Source organism: Molothrus ater, chromosome 3, assembly GCF_012460135.2.
Source record: "Molothrus ater isolate BHLD 08-10-18 breed brown headed cowbird chromosome 3, BPBGC_Mater_1.1, whole genome shotgun sequence".
NCBI classification, from domain to species: Eukaryota; Metazoa; Chordata; class Aves; order Passeriformes; family Icteridae; genus Molothrus; species Molothrus ater.
In genome coordinates this window covers 9,675,480-9,690,102 of record NC_050480.2, presented here as the reverse complement: position 1 = coordinate 9,690,102, position 14,623 = coordinate 9,675,480, and the positions used below count along the sequence as shown (strand labels likewise).

At 44.8% G+C, this 14,623-nt stretch overlaps 1 protein-coding gene across 3 annotated transcripts; it reads right to left on the bottom strand.

Moving 5' to 3' along the window:
• Positions 1–795: 795 nt before the first annotated feature.
• APMAP (adipocyte plasma membrane associated protein) lies at positions 796–13,897 on the bottom strand. 3 transcript variants are annotated; one of them, XR_004979912.2, is made up of 10 exons: positions 13,752–13,897; positions 10,572–10,688; positions 9,959–10,074; positions 8,583–8,675; positions 5,080–5,196; positions 4,406–4,580; positions 3,218–3,352; positions 2,672–2,864; positions 2,317–2,414; positions 1,574–1,657 (listed from the first exon to the last, which is right to left on the bottom strand). XR_004979912.2 is itself a non-coding variant. In XM_036380272.2 (9 exons), the coding sequence occupies exons 1-9, from the start codon at positions 13,841–13,843 to the stop codon at positions 1,448–1,450; spliced, it is 1,248 nt and encodes a 415-aa protein (XP_036236165.1). In that variant the 5' UTR covers positions 13,844–13,897; the 3' UTR covers positions 796–1,447. The 3 variants fall into 3 exon arrangements, 2 of the variants coding, with proteins under 2 accessions (XP_036236165.1, XP_036236166.1); XM_036380272.2 differs by lacking the exon at positions 2,317–2,414 and having other exon boundaries at positions 796–1,657; XM_036380273.2 differs by lacking the exon at positions 2,317–2,414 and having other exon boundaries at positions 796–1,657; positions 5,080–5,193.
• Positions 13,898–14,623: the final 726 nt, after the last annotated feature.

Genomic DNA, 14,623 nt, shown 5'->3' with positions numbered 1-14,623 from the left:
TCCTGAGCCTGGAAGAGGTGACCCCTGAACATCCCTGAGTGTAACAGCTCTCTTGGCTCCTTCTTCCCTCCAGGGCTTTACCCCATGATATTCTACCAAGTAGATCCCTGAAGGTGCCAGTCTACCCTCCTGAATCCAGGGCAACAAGGTTTGCTCTACACCCTCCTCCCTGCCCTGAGGAAGTTGGACTCCACCACCTCATGATCCCTGCAGCCAAGGCTGCCCTTGAGGTGCACATTCCCCCTCCTTGCTGGTGAGCACAAAGTCCACCACAGCGCCCTCATCCCTGGCTGCTCTACAAAACTCGAGTTCTTGCCTGAATTCCTTTGTGCTGCCAGCCATTCCAGCCACAAAATGTAACAGCACAGGCTTTCCTTTGCAATAGCTGCCAGCAAAGCATTCTCCACATTCTCCAGGTAGAGTATCTGTTAAGAGAGGAAGTCCCTGGACATGCATTCCAAAAACTGCCACCAAAGCCCTTCCTCATCCACCAACATTAGATTTTACAGGTGTCAGTTGAGTCCACATCCATCTTCAGACACCAATCTTCCCCAAAATCTTTACCAGTTCTTCATAAAAAGCATGTTGAAGAGGATTCCTGCAGCTAGCCCTCTTCTCCCTGGAATGGTCACATAAATAATGAACAGGAGACTTTCAGGACCTGGTAAAATGTGGAAGAAATACTACAAACAACCCTTTTCAGACCCATTGGAACTAGTTCTTAATAACAAAGAAAATGCAATTTTCATTCATCATCCGACCCCAATGCTATAAAGAAACACAGGAGTCCACAGGTAAGGATCCAGTTTGATTCTGCATGTTGATTAACAGTTAATTGCAATGTCTGATGTTACTTACAGAGGTTGGGACTGAAGAAGCCCAGTGGCATAACTGGATTCCTAGGCATGTCCTGGATGTTGCTGCCTCTACCACAGCACCATGGTAGAACATTAGAACATGCACTGTAATCACTCCTGGACAGGAGGCACTAGAACAGAAATTAACACATGCAAGCCACCCTCTTCCACCCAAATCACACACAATTAAACTCCATCCATCACAATTCCTTCCAGAGTAAGAGGACACACAGTTGCATTAAAGGCGACATGATGGTGTCTGTTCAAGATGATTCCAAACAAGGCTGGGCACAGGAAAATCAATGGATTTCCTTGGAGCAATAAAGAACTGAATGAAGATGCCTCCCCATAGTCCTCAGATGTGAACAGTAATAAAGGCCAACTCCAGAGCATGAGCAGTCAGCCAAGACAGAGGCCAGGTACAGCAAACTGTATCTCTTCCTATGGCCACAGTGCTCCTGCACCGTAACAGACCTGACTGTCACTTTTTGTCACACTTTTTGTCACTTGGTCACACACTGCCTCAAGCACATGCTTCCTCTGCACCTCTGGAGCAGCACAGGGCAGTGGGACTCATCATGGGCAGGCAGTTAAACGTGCTGGAGATCAAGTCTGCCAATATAGGGAGAGCGGAAGGATCCCAGGTAGAGGTGCCCGTTGTGCTCGTGTGCCTCGCTGACATAAGCCACTGTCACTCCAGTGGGATCATGGAAGCTTCTTTTGTAGGATCCTGTCTCACTGAGTTCAACAACGAGGCTATATTTGGGTACAAACTTTGTCACAGTTTCCTGACTCAGCAACTGGAAGAAAAGAAAGAGAAAGAAAATCAACAGAAGTTTTTTTCCTCCACAATCTGATCTCAGACATTCATACAGGCAAAGACCACTCCACGCTCCTCAGAAGCAGCAGCTACGAACACAAGGACACATTTTGAGTGAACACTCTTACACAGGGTTAACACATCAATATCTGTAAAGCCAACTGGAGAAGAAACAAAAGGATCAGCAGAAGCTCATCTACTCCAGGGGCAGGCTGAAAGGCTGCCCACACAAGAGACAGCAGCTTGCTCTGGTGCAGCTGATGCCAAGCTCCCCACAGCATCACACAGAGCTCCTGCACTGCACCAGGAGAGACAGGGACAGCACAGACCTTGTTCAGCTGGAATGAAATCCTAAGCACTGTGTGCTCTGGTTGTTTTTTTTTGGTTTGTTTTTTTTTTTTTTGAGGACAGAAGTATTTCCAAGTCTTTGCATTGTTTAAAAAGCATCATGCTGTTTCTTTAGCCCTTAAAAAAAACCACATTATCCTTGCTCATCCGAAAGCGGGGTGACACAAAAACAGGCATAAGTGAACCAGAACAAAATGTCACCTAACACCATCCACAACGTGCACACTGTCTCCTAGGGTGCCTAGGGCAGTCATGGGAACAGCTCACACTTCCCAAATGCTCTTCAGACACCTGGCAATAAGCAGTTTAGGCACTTCAGGTGAAGTCTTCACATATCCAAATGAAGATCCTGTCTTGCTGCATGGTTAGAGATAGTCTCTTTTTCTTTCCTAAGATCAAGATGGAAGGCAACTTAAGAGACGTGTACCTGCTACTCAAAGAAGCAAATGTTAAATTTTACTACCTATTAATATATAAGGGCTCTTCTACCAGGGAAAAGCAACAACAGTTTTAACCACAGCACCTAATGTTTTTTTAAATCTTCCTGTAAAGAGGAAGAAACAGGACAAACAAATATTTACCACTTCCATTCCTCTACTAAAGGTGATATTTTCAAAAAAAGTTCTTTTTTAGTATTTTTTTTTACCTTAAATATCATCCTTTTAATCCATGTTTTTTCAGATAAGAAGTCCAACCAAGAAAAGCCAGGATTGGGTCTCACAGCTGCCATAGCTACCCAATATCCTCCAGAGCTGCTTAACCTGATATTGTCTGGAAGACCAGGCATATTCTCAACAAACATATCTGCTCCACCTTTCATCAGCCCAGACACATAATACCTGAAAAGTATAGATAATAGATTAGAACATCTAACTCAATCAGTTTAAATAATAAATGAGAGTCCCAATAGTTAATTTTTTTTTTCCCATTATTTTGGTAGAGGGAAATACAGCACTGCCACACACTTCTCCCCAGGAAAAAAGTCAGCTTACTCCACTGTGCTTAAGGAGCCCATGATGGAAAGATTATGCAACCTAGACATTTAAAGTGAAATAAAAACATTAAGTATTGAGGAAGGTCACCTTCTTTGTCATTTTTGACTAGGCATAACTGAAGTGTAGGGTTTGTCATTCAATTCATTTATTTAAGCAATCCCTACACAGATTAGTAATAATTCCAAAGTCATACTCACCTTCTGATTCTAGCCATGGTTGTCTCCTGCACCAGGACAAAGTCTTCTGCAGGAGAGAGCTGCACACCATTGGGAAACCTCAGCCCCACCATTAAGACTTTCACTTCTTTTGTCACTGTGTCATATTCAAGGAGGCTGAAAAGAAACCATTTTTGAGTGAAGATGAATATTTATGCATCTGTGTTTCATTCTTCAGGCATTCCATCTTTTCTCACATGCACCACATTTAAGTTAAGAAGGCAGAATAGCCAGGAAGCATTTGTTTTGAACACAAGAGAAATAACAAGGCACTTGAGAGTGGCAGCATTCATGCACGATTTGTGCTGAATGCAATGCTAACACCTTCACTTTTAAAACAAAACTCCATGCCAGTCCTCTTGAAGGAAAAAGGGGAATCTCATTTATTTTGCTGCAGGTCTCATTAGCAACACCCACACAATTCCCTCACCCTCCCCTGCACAATGCAGTGTTTACAAAGGTGAGTTTATAAAGAGAAAAAAATATGAAGATCAAGGAAGTGGTGAATTGTACTCCTACAGCTGAGCTGACAGCAAGTGAAATGTCTTGGTGTCCTAGGGTGACGTTGTGATGCTTGATTCCCCATTTGTGTGTTCTGTTGCTGCTGGATATTATTTTCTGTGCCTTCAAGACTGGCTCTGAAGAGTGAAAGTTTGGTTTTGTTATCAGCCTACTCCCCCACAGCTGGCAGGACTCATAGACAGGGCAGTACATAGTGCTGCTCCTGCTTTTTGCTTCTGCTCATTAGTTAATTTAGCCAAGCAGTTCGAATTTATCCCTGGACTGTTTTTCCTTTCCCTTTTTTGGAACCACTTGAGCCTGCTCCAGACTGGGACCTGGGAAACACCAAGAGTTTGCACTTTGTGGCTGCAGCAGCTGCCCCAGTGCCAGAGGGACTGATAACAGAGCGACCACCCCCCAAGAGAGACTTTCTGAATTTGCCATCTTTTTCAGAGCGGTGAAGGAGCGCTGTCATCTGGTATTGTTCATTCTGTGTGCTGGGGGTGCTGTGCCTGTTAAATAAACAGGTTCTTTCCACTTCTCTCCAAGGAATCCTTCCTGAACCAACTGGGGGGAGTGGGCCATGTGGGTCTGCTTTCTGGAGGGGCCCCCCTTTGGAGGTTTTCTCCCAAATTTGCCCTAAACCAGGACAGGGAAGGAGATACTTGCCGGCCATCATCTGTGCCTTCCATAAGCAGGAACAAGTAGTCTTGTCTTTGCCATTTACTGCTGGAGTCAGTGAAGTAGATCTTCCTCCCATCCCTGGTCACTGTAAGATCGTTTACAAATGACAACTTCTGGCCTTCTATGGGTGTTTTGGTTGACACAAGCATCTTTGTTTCACCTAGATACAAAAAGAAGAAAAAAAAAAGCCACACAATGTAGCCACACCAAAATGCATCTCTCTTTACTTTGTGTAGATTTGGGTTACAGGGAATTGAAGAGCTTTTCACTACCACAGTGAGATCAAGGCAGAAACACAAGTATAGCAAACATGACAAAAGGTTTTATGTATCAATCTTTTTCTTTTCCTTTTATGAAAGCCAAAACAGCTACAACAGAGGTCTATTCATGGATCCTAGGATATCAATTTTAACAACAAAAACTATGTAACACCAAAAGATAAGTCACTGGTAGCTCTGATGCAGACAGCCAGACAGAGAGAGGAAGTGATTGCTACAGGGAAATAAATATCAAGTTCTTGCATGACTCATTTCATGCAGACAGCTTCAAATCACTTCACAAAAAAAGACAGGCATTGTTTTGCCTGCAGCATCTGGCAAAACTGCAAATGAAGCCCGGATTTGTCAGTGGAAGAAAACTTTGGATCAGAAAAATCATACCTGTATCAGGATCAACTTCATAGAGTCCATAATAAGCATCTGCCACAAACAGGGTGTTATTTGGCCCCACTCTCATGCCAAGTGGTCTTCCACACGTTGGCTCATCTCCACGGCCTCCTTGGGAAACAATTTTAAAGTGGTTTTCCAAACAGAAATAAATACAAGGCATTCAGGGTACCTACACAGGTATGTTGGGTCTGGCTGAGATGAAAAGCCCTCCCAGTGCTGGGCTTTGCACAGGCAGCTAAAAAGGTGTTCTGGCTACTGCTGAGCAGGGCTGGCACAGCATCAATGCTCTCTCCAGCAGGCTGAGGGTGGGCAAGATCCTGGGAGGGGACACAGCCAGGACAGGTGGCCCAAACTGACCAAAGGGACATTCAATGCCACATAGGAAAGCTATGAAAAAGGAGGAGGAAGGAGAAGCAATTATCATTTACATTTGCCTTCCAAAACAAACTCCACACATGCTGCAGCCCTGCTTCTTGAGAAGCAGTCAGACATCACTGGCTGATGGAAAACAGAGAATAAAATATTTGAGGTTTGGTTTGTTCTTTTTTCCCTTTGCTTGCACATGTGACCTTTGAGTCAAACTGTGGCTTATAAAAACTCTATGGCATACATATGGTATATACATTCATTTAAAAATGATTCCTACTTTACTAGGTGGGAGTGAAGCAGATAAACCCACGCCATGTTTTCACCAGTCCAGAGATAATCATAGAATCTGTCAGGCTAGTAACTAACAGCTGCCCAAGCTGGGGTAAAATCAGAAAATTGGATTTAACAAAATGATTTTTCTCCAAAAGAAGTGGTTTTATGCAGGTTTGGGGGTGTGTGTGCTCTGTTTTTAGAATTAAATAATTTTTAAATTAAAAAACCCTTTCTTTTTCTGAAAAGGTCCAACATTGTCATGAATAGCTAGTTTCTCAAAACAAAGACACTGAAGACTTCTATATGAGGAGGAAGGGGAATTCTGCAAACCTGAAGAATTTAGATAAATTCAAGGAGACATTTGAGTCCTGAAGAGCTAAGAACTTCACAACATCAGCAGTCTGAAAACCTTAGCAAGAGAAATTTTGCAGATGGCTACGGCCTTTCCACTTCCCAATTCAAGGAGCACAAAAGTCCAGGCTCCCCATTACCACTTTGGCCCCAAAGAACCAGGGCAGCACATCCTTCCCACCTCTCCCAAGCTGCTCAAGTTCAATGGAAATGAGCAGGAGAAAGGTGATTTTTCACATCCACCCCCACCCATATTCATGCCTAAATCCAGTTTCCCATCAGCAGTCCTACCAAGGCTGTTCTACTTACCAGGCAGCCAAGAGAGTGCTGCCAAGTCAGCCCAGGGTCTGATCATGTGAGAATCTAATCATGTCTAACCATCCACATAAAATTACATAGAATAAATGATGGACAAGTCAATGAGAGCTAACAGGGACAGCAACGGTTCCTGACCTGAATTTCTAACTGGCAATCAGCACAGGGCTGCAGGACCTCAGGGGAATTTCTGTATCATTGCCACAAACAAAACTCCCATCAGTCCCAACAAACACCTCAGGTGAGTTTCTGTATCACTGCCACAAACAAAACTCCCATCAGTCCCAACAAACACCTCAGGTGAGTTTCTGTATCACTGCCACAAACAAAACTCCCATCAGTCCCAACAAACACCTCAGGCGAGTTTCTGTATCACTGCCACAAACAAAACTCCCATCAGTCCCAACAAACACCAGCCAGGCTCCTCAGACTGCCCAGGCACTGCTGAGATGGACATTAAGCTCCCCACAGAGATGGTTCTGTAGTAAATAAGCTGCTCCCAGTTTTGCTCACTCAGTTCCAGAAATCCCATTAAATCAAGCAAATAATTCATTCAGAAAGAGGTGTAGAATTCCACAAGAAATAACTGCAATTTAGCAGTGAGAAAACAAAAATACCATGACCAATGCAGGATCTCTAAGTGCAGCAACAACTCCCACTGTGCTTACAAACACAGGAAGGGAAATAGGTACAACAAAATGCAAGGGAAAATTCCGTAGATGGGGAAGGTGATATTTCTATTCAAAAATCTCTAAGTAAGTTGCTGTCCTTCTGTCCTGGGTAACCCAAAAAAGGTGTATTGTATTCCTTATCTTCCCTACACCAACCTGCCCAAGATGGCCACTGTCCCTTTAGAAGCCAGGAGCTGGAACAAGAACTGGGGTGTTTTAGGCCAGGTTCACGGAGGCAGGTGACCTGAGGTCCCTCTAAAAGAGAAGGAACAGGCACACAGAGCTCCTCTGTCCTCCCTAGGGTTTGGGAGCAGAGGCTGCAGCTTTTTTTGGCCAGGCTGCCAAAAAACTTGTCTGGGGCAGGTTCTCTGAGGCAAGGCAGTGCAAAGCAGCCTGGCAGGTTTGTTTATCTCCAGGCTTTGGAAGATTTCTGCCTTCTGGCTGCTGCTGCCAGGGGCAACTCAGTTTCTGGGCCACAGAGAAGGTTTCCTTCCGATCTTTGTTTGCTGCTGCCACCCAGGACAGCTCCACCAGCACCATCCCCTCTCTCCAGGAGTCCCAGCCATTGACCCAATTCCAGCTGCCACTGTCAGGAGAGCTCCTCTCGGGTGGTGTGGAGCAGATGGATCAGCAGCATTTGACTGGTTTGGAGAGGATTCTTCTGTTTTGTCCTTGTTCCCTGGTGGCTATTTGGTGGGTGAGGGAGCTCTGTGATCATGGAGCCTTGGTTGCTGTGTTGTTTTTCTTTGTCAACAGGATTCAGCACGTTTGTATCTAGTGGTTATTACTGTTATCTTGGTTGTTGCTGTTTTATTTTCAGTGAACTGCTATGTTTTTCATTTATCACACTCATCTCTCCTTATTGGTGAAAAAGGAAGGGTTAAAAATACGAGGAGAGATAACTCATTTTGGAGTGTCCTGTCTGTATAATTGTTTTAAACCAAGACACTTCACCAGTCTCAAATTAGCTTGAGTTCATTCACTCACACATGTTTAGAAGTCCTCAGTTTTTATGAGGTGACCCTTCAGCTCAGGATCTTGGTGACTTCAGCTTTCACAAATATTAGACCAGGTTGCTGCCCATTTTTTTCTTAAGACACATGCTTTTTCTGAATGGACTAACAGGAAAAGGAATGTTATTTGTGTTGCGCTTTACTCTTGTCCTCCTCCCAACGTTAAGATGCAGGATCTTCCACCAGCACATCATCCATTGTGAAGGCCTGGTAGTCATGACACAAAACCTCCTTGCATTCTTAAATTTTACAACTGGAAACTGTGTGCTTTTCTATCAAGACCACCCATTTCCATTCCTTTGGCCCTCTGTTCTACTCTTCCTTCCAATGTTCCAATATTTTCACTCATACTTCCCTGATACAAACACATTAATATCTCTGCTACAAATTTCTGCAGAACAAGATGTGCACCTGCAATCCAGGCTGAACACAGCTTAACCAACACATGCCCTGGACCCAGACATTTTCAAACACACTCAGGAGCTCGGGAGCTGTCACTCACCACAAGGACCGTGGCCAATTCTGGCTATTGTTTGTATTTCCCCATCTTCAATTTTGATAATCTTCCCATCAGCTGTCCCAGTAAACAGAACATCTGCAAAAACAACTTGTGTGATTAAGCTGATCACAAAACAATACTGGTAAGCATCCTTCTATAGCAGGTAATAAGGAGAACTCAGCTCATTTATTCACAGAAAGCTTATTCCCAGTCAGGTTGATTATTTCACTCATAGGTCAGCTGTCCCTTTCAGGAAGGTTTCCATAAAGAGTTTCCAACAAGACTGATGAAACCAGGCAATATAAAAAATCAATCAGCTCCAGGTAATCCCTTTAGCACATTGTTAACAGATACAGGTAAAAAAGTGTAATCTGAGGAAAGAATTTACAGTAGTTTCTTACTGGGTAATGTAATTTCTTACAAATATTTTACTAATAAATTAGAAGATAAAGTAGAAGGAAAATAAATTATATGGCACCTACTGAGCACCTCTTGCACTGAAGGATCTTTCAGTAGGGGTTAAGAGTATTTCCAAGTCTTACCCCTCCTTCAGGAGTCACAAGAAACAACTCCTGCACAATGCTGGGTTCCCACTAAGAGGATCTCATGGCATTAGAAGCACAGGGAACTGATTAAGAAATTGCTCAGAGGTGGCATGGGTTAGTGACTTGGGAAGAACCCACCTGCCACGAGAGAAAAGTGGCACCTATGTTGGTTAGACTTCTTGCAAGAAGAATCCAAGCTTTTAGAGTTATTAATATGGAATATGAGGGAGTTATTAATATGGGATATGATATTGTGCAACAGCATTAAAATGTAAACAAGATATTTATCAATCTGAGATTTGTTTTCTGTCATAAAAACAAAGATCAACATCACAAAATTCAGCTCACTCAGCAGCAATGAGCTTTAAAAGAACAGGTAGTAGTTTCTAAATATTAATTCCCAGTTAAGAGGAGTTTCTAAATATTAATTCCCAGTTAATTTTTCATTTCCCAAATGAAAAATGGGACCACTTCCTCCAAATGTAAGTAACCCCTGACTACACTGCTGATGCTCTCAGTCCTGGAAGACCGGGATTTTTAGTGTGACAACAAGATTTATTTCTTGTTGTCACATTAAAACATCTACATAGGAGAGATTACATACAGAGAAAAGCAGAGAGCCAAGCCCAACAAATCCTAGAGAAAGAGGAGAAAAACTAAACATAGCATAGACAACCTAGGTTTTTCTGCATAACACAATTACTTTTAGGAAATCTGCACATTGAAAATAATTCCCAGAGCTTGTTATCTAAGAGGTCTACTGCTGAACAAACTCTTCCCAATGGAACAACGTTTAAAGAGCCTTCTTCAGAAGCTGCTTTTGTCAGTGCTTACCCCCAATATTGACAATGGACTCTGGTCCAACCAGCTGGTTCTCCCACAGCCGTTCAGCTTTCCGTAACTTGGTGTTGGGCTCTAAAACTCCCGTCAGGAGGGGAGGCTCCTTCAAGCTACAAAACAGGAGGACCATGTGATCCTTTGCACAAAATGCAAACATTCTTGAGCAACACATTTGATCATTTTTTCCCCCAGTTTGCCAACTCCTGCACACCTGATTTATGCTTTACATAAAGCACAGTTCAAAAAGCGTTGCAGCAGCTTGAGCCCTTGGCCCTCAGTGAAAATGCAGTTCTTGTCTCACAGAAGGCAAGAGTGCACCTGTGTAATTACAAGCTGCACTGACAGCTTGGGTAGCAGACAATCATTTTCTAGATTAATGATTAAAGAAAGTAATTCAGCTCCTTCCATGATCAGCAGGGACACATAACTGCACAAGATGGCTCAGAAACAGCCTGGGTGTGGATAATGTTGCAATCACTCCCCAATTTCTCAATCCAGACAGAACCACTTTGCACTGTTAACTCTTGTTTGCTGAAACACAGCAGCAGAGCTCACAGGAGAAGTCAGGCTTCCAGAACATTTGCTTCAAAACAAAACAACCTTTCACCTTATGGGCTGAGGGTCTATAGGGCAATCCAGGAGAACAGTCACTCCAAGCAGTGGCACGGCCACAGACACAGCCAAAGTCAGGAAGGTAACACGGAACACCTTGCTGCTGTAAGTACTGCCAAAACCAAACAAGAAATAGGATTAACATCGTTTTCAGATACAACAGTCCTTAAAATATCTGTGGCAACCTCTTTTCTTCAGAAAAGGAAACAGTAACACCTTTGCACAACCACCATCCTCACCTTCAAGGTCCATTTTGAACATATTAGGATAAAAGAAAGGTCTCAAGATACTGGCATAAAAGGCTGAACATTTTTATGTGAAGGTTTCATTCATGCTACAAGTTACAGCTGACTAAAATAAAAACAAACAAACCAAAAAATAAGCCAAAACAAAACAAACCACCTGAGAAACAGGATATTTTGGTTGTGGTTTGGCTGAGGTTTTTTTAACTTGATCTTTAGTTTTGGTAATGGTTTCTATGCAGCACAAGTTTTGAATAAAAACTTCCACTAAAACAACAAACACAGAAGAATCTAAATGAATGGCTGCTTAACTTAGTGACCACTGGTTTGAAACTCAAACTCCAGAACACAAAAGCAATTAATTGTTTTCTCTTTACCCATTAAAACACACAATAAAATAAGTAAAAGTTTCTTCCACGGGAGAAAACCACATTTTGCTCTCTACAAGTTTTAGAGGAATCAATCAGGCATTTACAGAGAAAAGCAGAGAGCCAAGCCCAACAAATCCTAGCCTTGAACTGGGAAAGCAGCACATCTAATTTTAGCTGTTCTGAACCATTCACTGGCCCAGCCAGCCAGGCTCCTGACAGGATCAGTTAAATAAAGACAAACAGTGCCTGGTGGTGCTGCACTAATCCCTGGACCACTTCCACTGTTTTGTCCTTCATTAGTCAATCACCCAGACAGTAGGGAATATGAACCACTGCCCAGCACAAATATCCCAACTGGGCAGCTACACACGCGCACCTGTGGTACTGATATCAGCATCAAGGTAACCTTTGGGATTATCAGTGAGAACAGCAAGGACAGAACTAGGCACCAGGATTTAGGCAGGATTTAAGCACTTTACACCTACTGCTTTAACAGGAGATGTCTTGAGGAAGCAAAAACCTCCCAGTCTGGGTCCCCTTGGATCTGGAATCAAGAGCAGGGTGTATGGATAAAAGGCAATCCCCAAGTTTACAAAAAGACTTCAGCCTTTGGCCTGGTGTGTCCACTGTCCTCCAAGAGATGAAAGCTCAACAATGTAAGATGAAAAGTACTGTCAGCAGACACCTGAGCACCTCTGTGACAGCTGAGAACAGCTCACACAAAAGGAGCTGGGAATGAACAGGAACAGAATGGGAACTCATCTGCCAAAGCCAACCTAATTAAAGCTCCTAAAAGCTTAAGTAAGGACCATGTTTCTGATCCTTAAGCAAACTTGCAAGGGACTGACAATAAAGGAAAAAGGCATGAAGAATAAGGTGACAAGCAAACTCACACTTCAAGCCTGCAAGCTGCAAGACCTAGTTTAGATGCTGCTGAAACCACAAGAATTTAAATATAACCCAAAAGCTTTACAAAAAAATAAACTAAAAAGTCATGTACCCAGAATCCTTCTTAATCTACACAATATTGAACAGTGACAACTGTCAGTCACTGGAGAGAACCACTGAGGTAAAGGTCCACTAACAGTGAAAGAGAAAATCTTAGTCAATTGTGTCTCTGTGATTAATCCTACATGGCCTGCAGCCGCAAATCTCAATAAAGCAACTTACCAGGACTCCAGCTATAATTACAGCAATTCAGTTGTTACTACAACTAAAAAGCCAAGACATTAAACCAGCTCTTGAAGACAACAGTAAGCTGGCAAGGTGGGTCACCACAGCCAGGAGGCCAGGCTGCATCATCCCCTTGGCAGAAGAGCTGCTGGGCTGGAGAGAGAAGCATCAGTCCTCAAGAGTTTCTGCCATGGCTACCAGCCAGAAAAAGGCCAGGCCCAGGAACTTCCTCCACTGTTTTCATACAGAGCAGCCCCAGTGAATACTCTGAGTCAGTGATAGAGCTCTAGAAATTCAACTGATTTGAACACCAAGAGAGGCTGAAGGCAGGAGGAGCAGCCTCTCAAGCTCAGAGATGCTGATGCTCTCCTCCAAAAACAGGGACAGAGTTCAAGCCATCAGCCTTTCATTCTCATGACCCTGAAGGGCAGAGATAAGAATCTGCAAAGTACTCAAGTCAGAAATGCTATAATAGATGGGGAACAAAATTATTACAAGTCATCAGCTACCTTATGCAATGAAAGGCAAAACAAACACTACCACTCCCTTTATTACTGCAACTCCCTTTAGTCACAATGAAGAGATTTCGTTGCGAAATTCCTAAACAGAAAATTGTAAATAGAATCCTTTTTTAACTTAGCCACAAACCGACTGTTTATTAGGTCAGACACGTGTAGATCAGTCAAAAACCCGCAGATCACTCTTTAAACTATTACCAAGTCATAAACACCCTAAACCACAATTACACGGGACTTAATCAAACCCACAGTAAACCTGCACAAGCCACACTGGGATAACTGTTATTTCTTGCCTGGCAAAAGATAAACAGGAGAGGGGAAGAGAGGGGAAGAGAGGGGAAGAGAGGGGAAGAGAGGGGAAGAGAGGGGAAGAGAGGGGAAGAGAGGGGAAGAGAGGGGAAGAGAGGGGAAGAGAGGGGAAGAGAGGGGAAGAGAGGGGAAGAGAGGGGAAGAGAGGGGAAGAGAGGGGAAGAGAGGGGAAGACCAAACCGATTTTTTTGTTGTTAAAAGCCGTTCCTGCAGGTCGGCAGAACAGGTGAGGCGCTGTCCCAGCCTCTCCTCACCGTCAGCCCCTCCAGGAGGAGCAGGAGCACCGGGCTGGCACCCGCGGGTGCCCAGCACCGGCCAAGCCGGGAAACCGCGGCCCCGCTCCGCAGCGGCCCCGTGCCCCCAGTGCCCCCAGTACCCAGCCCCGGGGCACCCCCCAGCCCTTCCAGCCCCGCCCCGGGCAATCCGAGCCCGGCCCGCCGCTCCCCGGGCCCGGCCGCGCCCTGCGGGCGGTGTCTGCGCCCTCCCGGGGCCCTCCCGGGGCCGGGCCCAGCATCGGCCCTGCAGCCGCAGCGTCACGGCGGGCGCCCCGCCCGGGCCCCACCTGCCCTCCTTGGCCTCCTGCGCCGGGCTGTCCTCGGTGATGACCTGCGGGCGGAGCGGCCGCCGCTGCCGCAGCCCCTCCGCCTCATTCATCCCGACCCCGGTCCCGATCCCGCGGCCGCCGCGCACCGGAACCGCGGCCCCACACCTCAGTCCAGGCCCCGCCCCTCACTCCAGGCCACGCCTCCCGAACCTGGCACCGCCCCTCCACCCTCAGGCCACGTCCATCACTCCGACCACGCCTTTCAGCGCGGCCGCGCCTCAGTCACGGCCCGCGGTCATTCTCCAGCCCTTGGGATGGAGGAAAAGCTTCACACAAACCCCTTGGCCGTGACAGATGCTCCGCATGTGCCAGAAATTATTTCCTTCCATAGGAAAGTTTTGGGATTTTTGTCATTTGGGTACACTGCCATACAAAGTGTGGCTCTCCCTCATTCACTGGGCCTCAATTACAGGCATTTTTTTGGGGATTTTGATGTGTGTCTGAGCTTTTTAAACAGATTTCACTGGCAGAACAGTGTTTCCTGTCACCTTTTTCTTTGTAACCACAAGAAAGGCACGACCAAATTTCCCCTCTTAATATGAAAACGTCTTCAACAAAAATAATATGATTTTCTGATTAACTAAACTTTTACTGACTCTCACCATAGTCAAGTTACTTGGGGCTTTCCTTTTCCTGCTTGAAGCCAAGATTCAGCCTCAGACTAAAGCACCTCTGAGTGCCATGAGTGGCAGCATTTAGGGCAATCTCCTTCTGCCAGAAGCCACCAATGTCCAACTCCCTGCCAGTCCAACAGCAGGGAGATGGGAACGTCGACATGGGAACGTGCTCAATCAGTTTTTGAAAGCAACTCTTTGTGAAAAACGCCAATC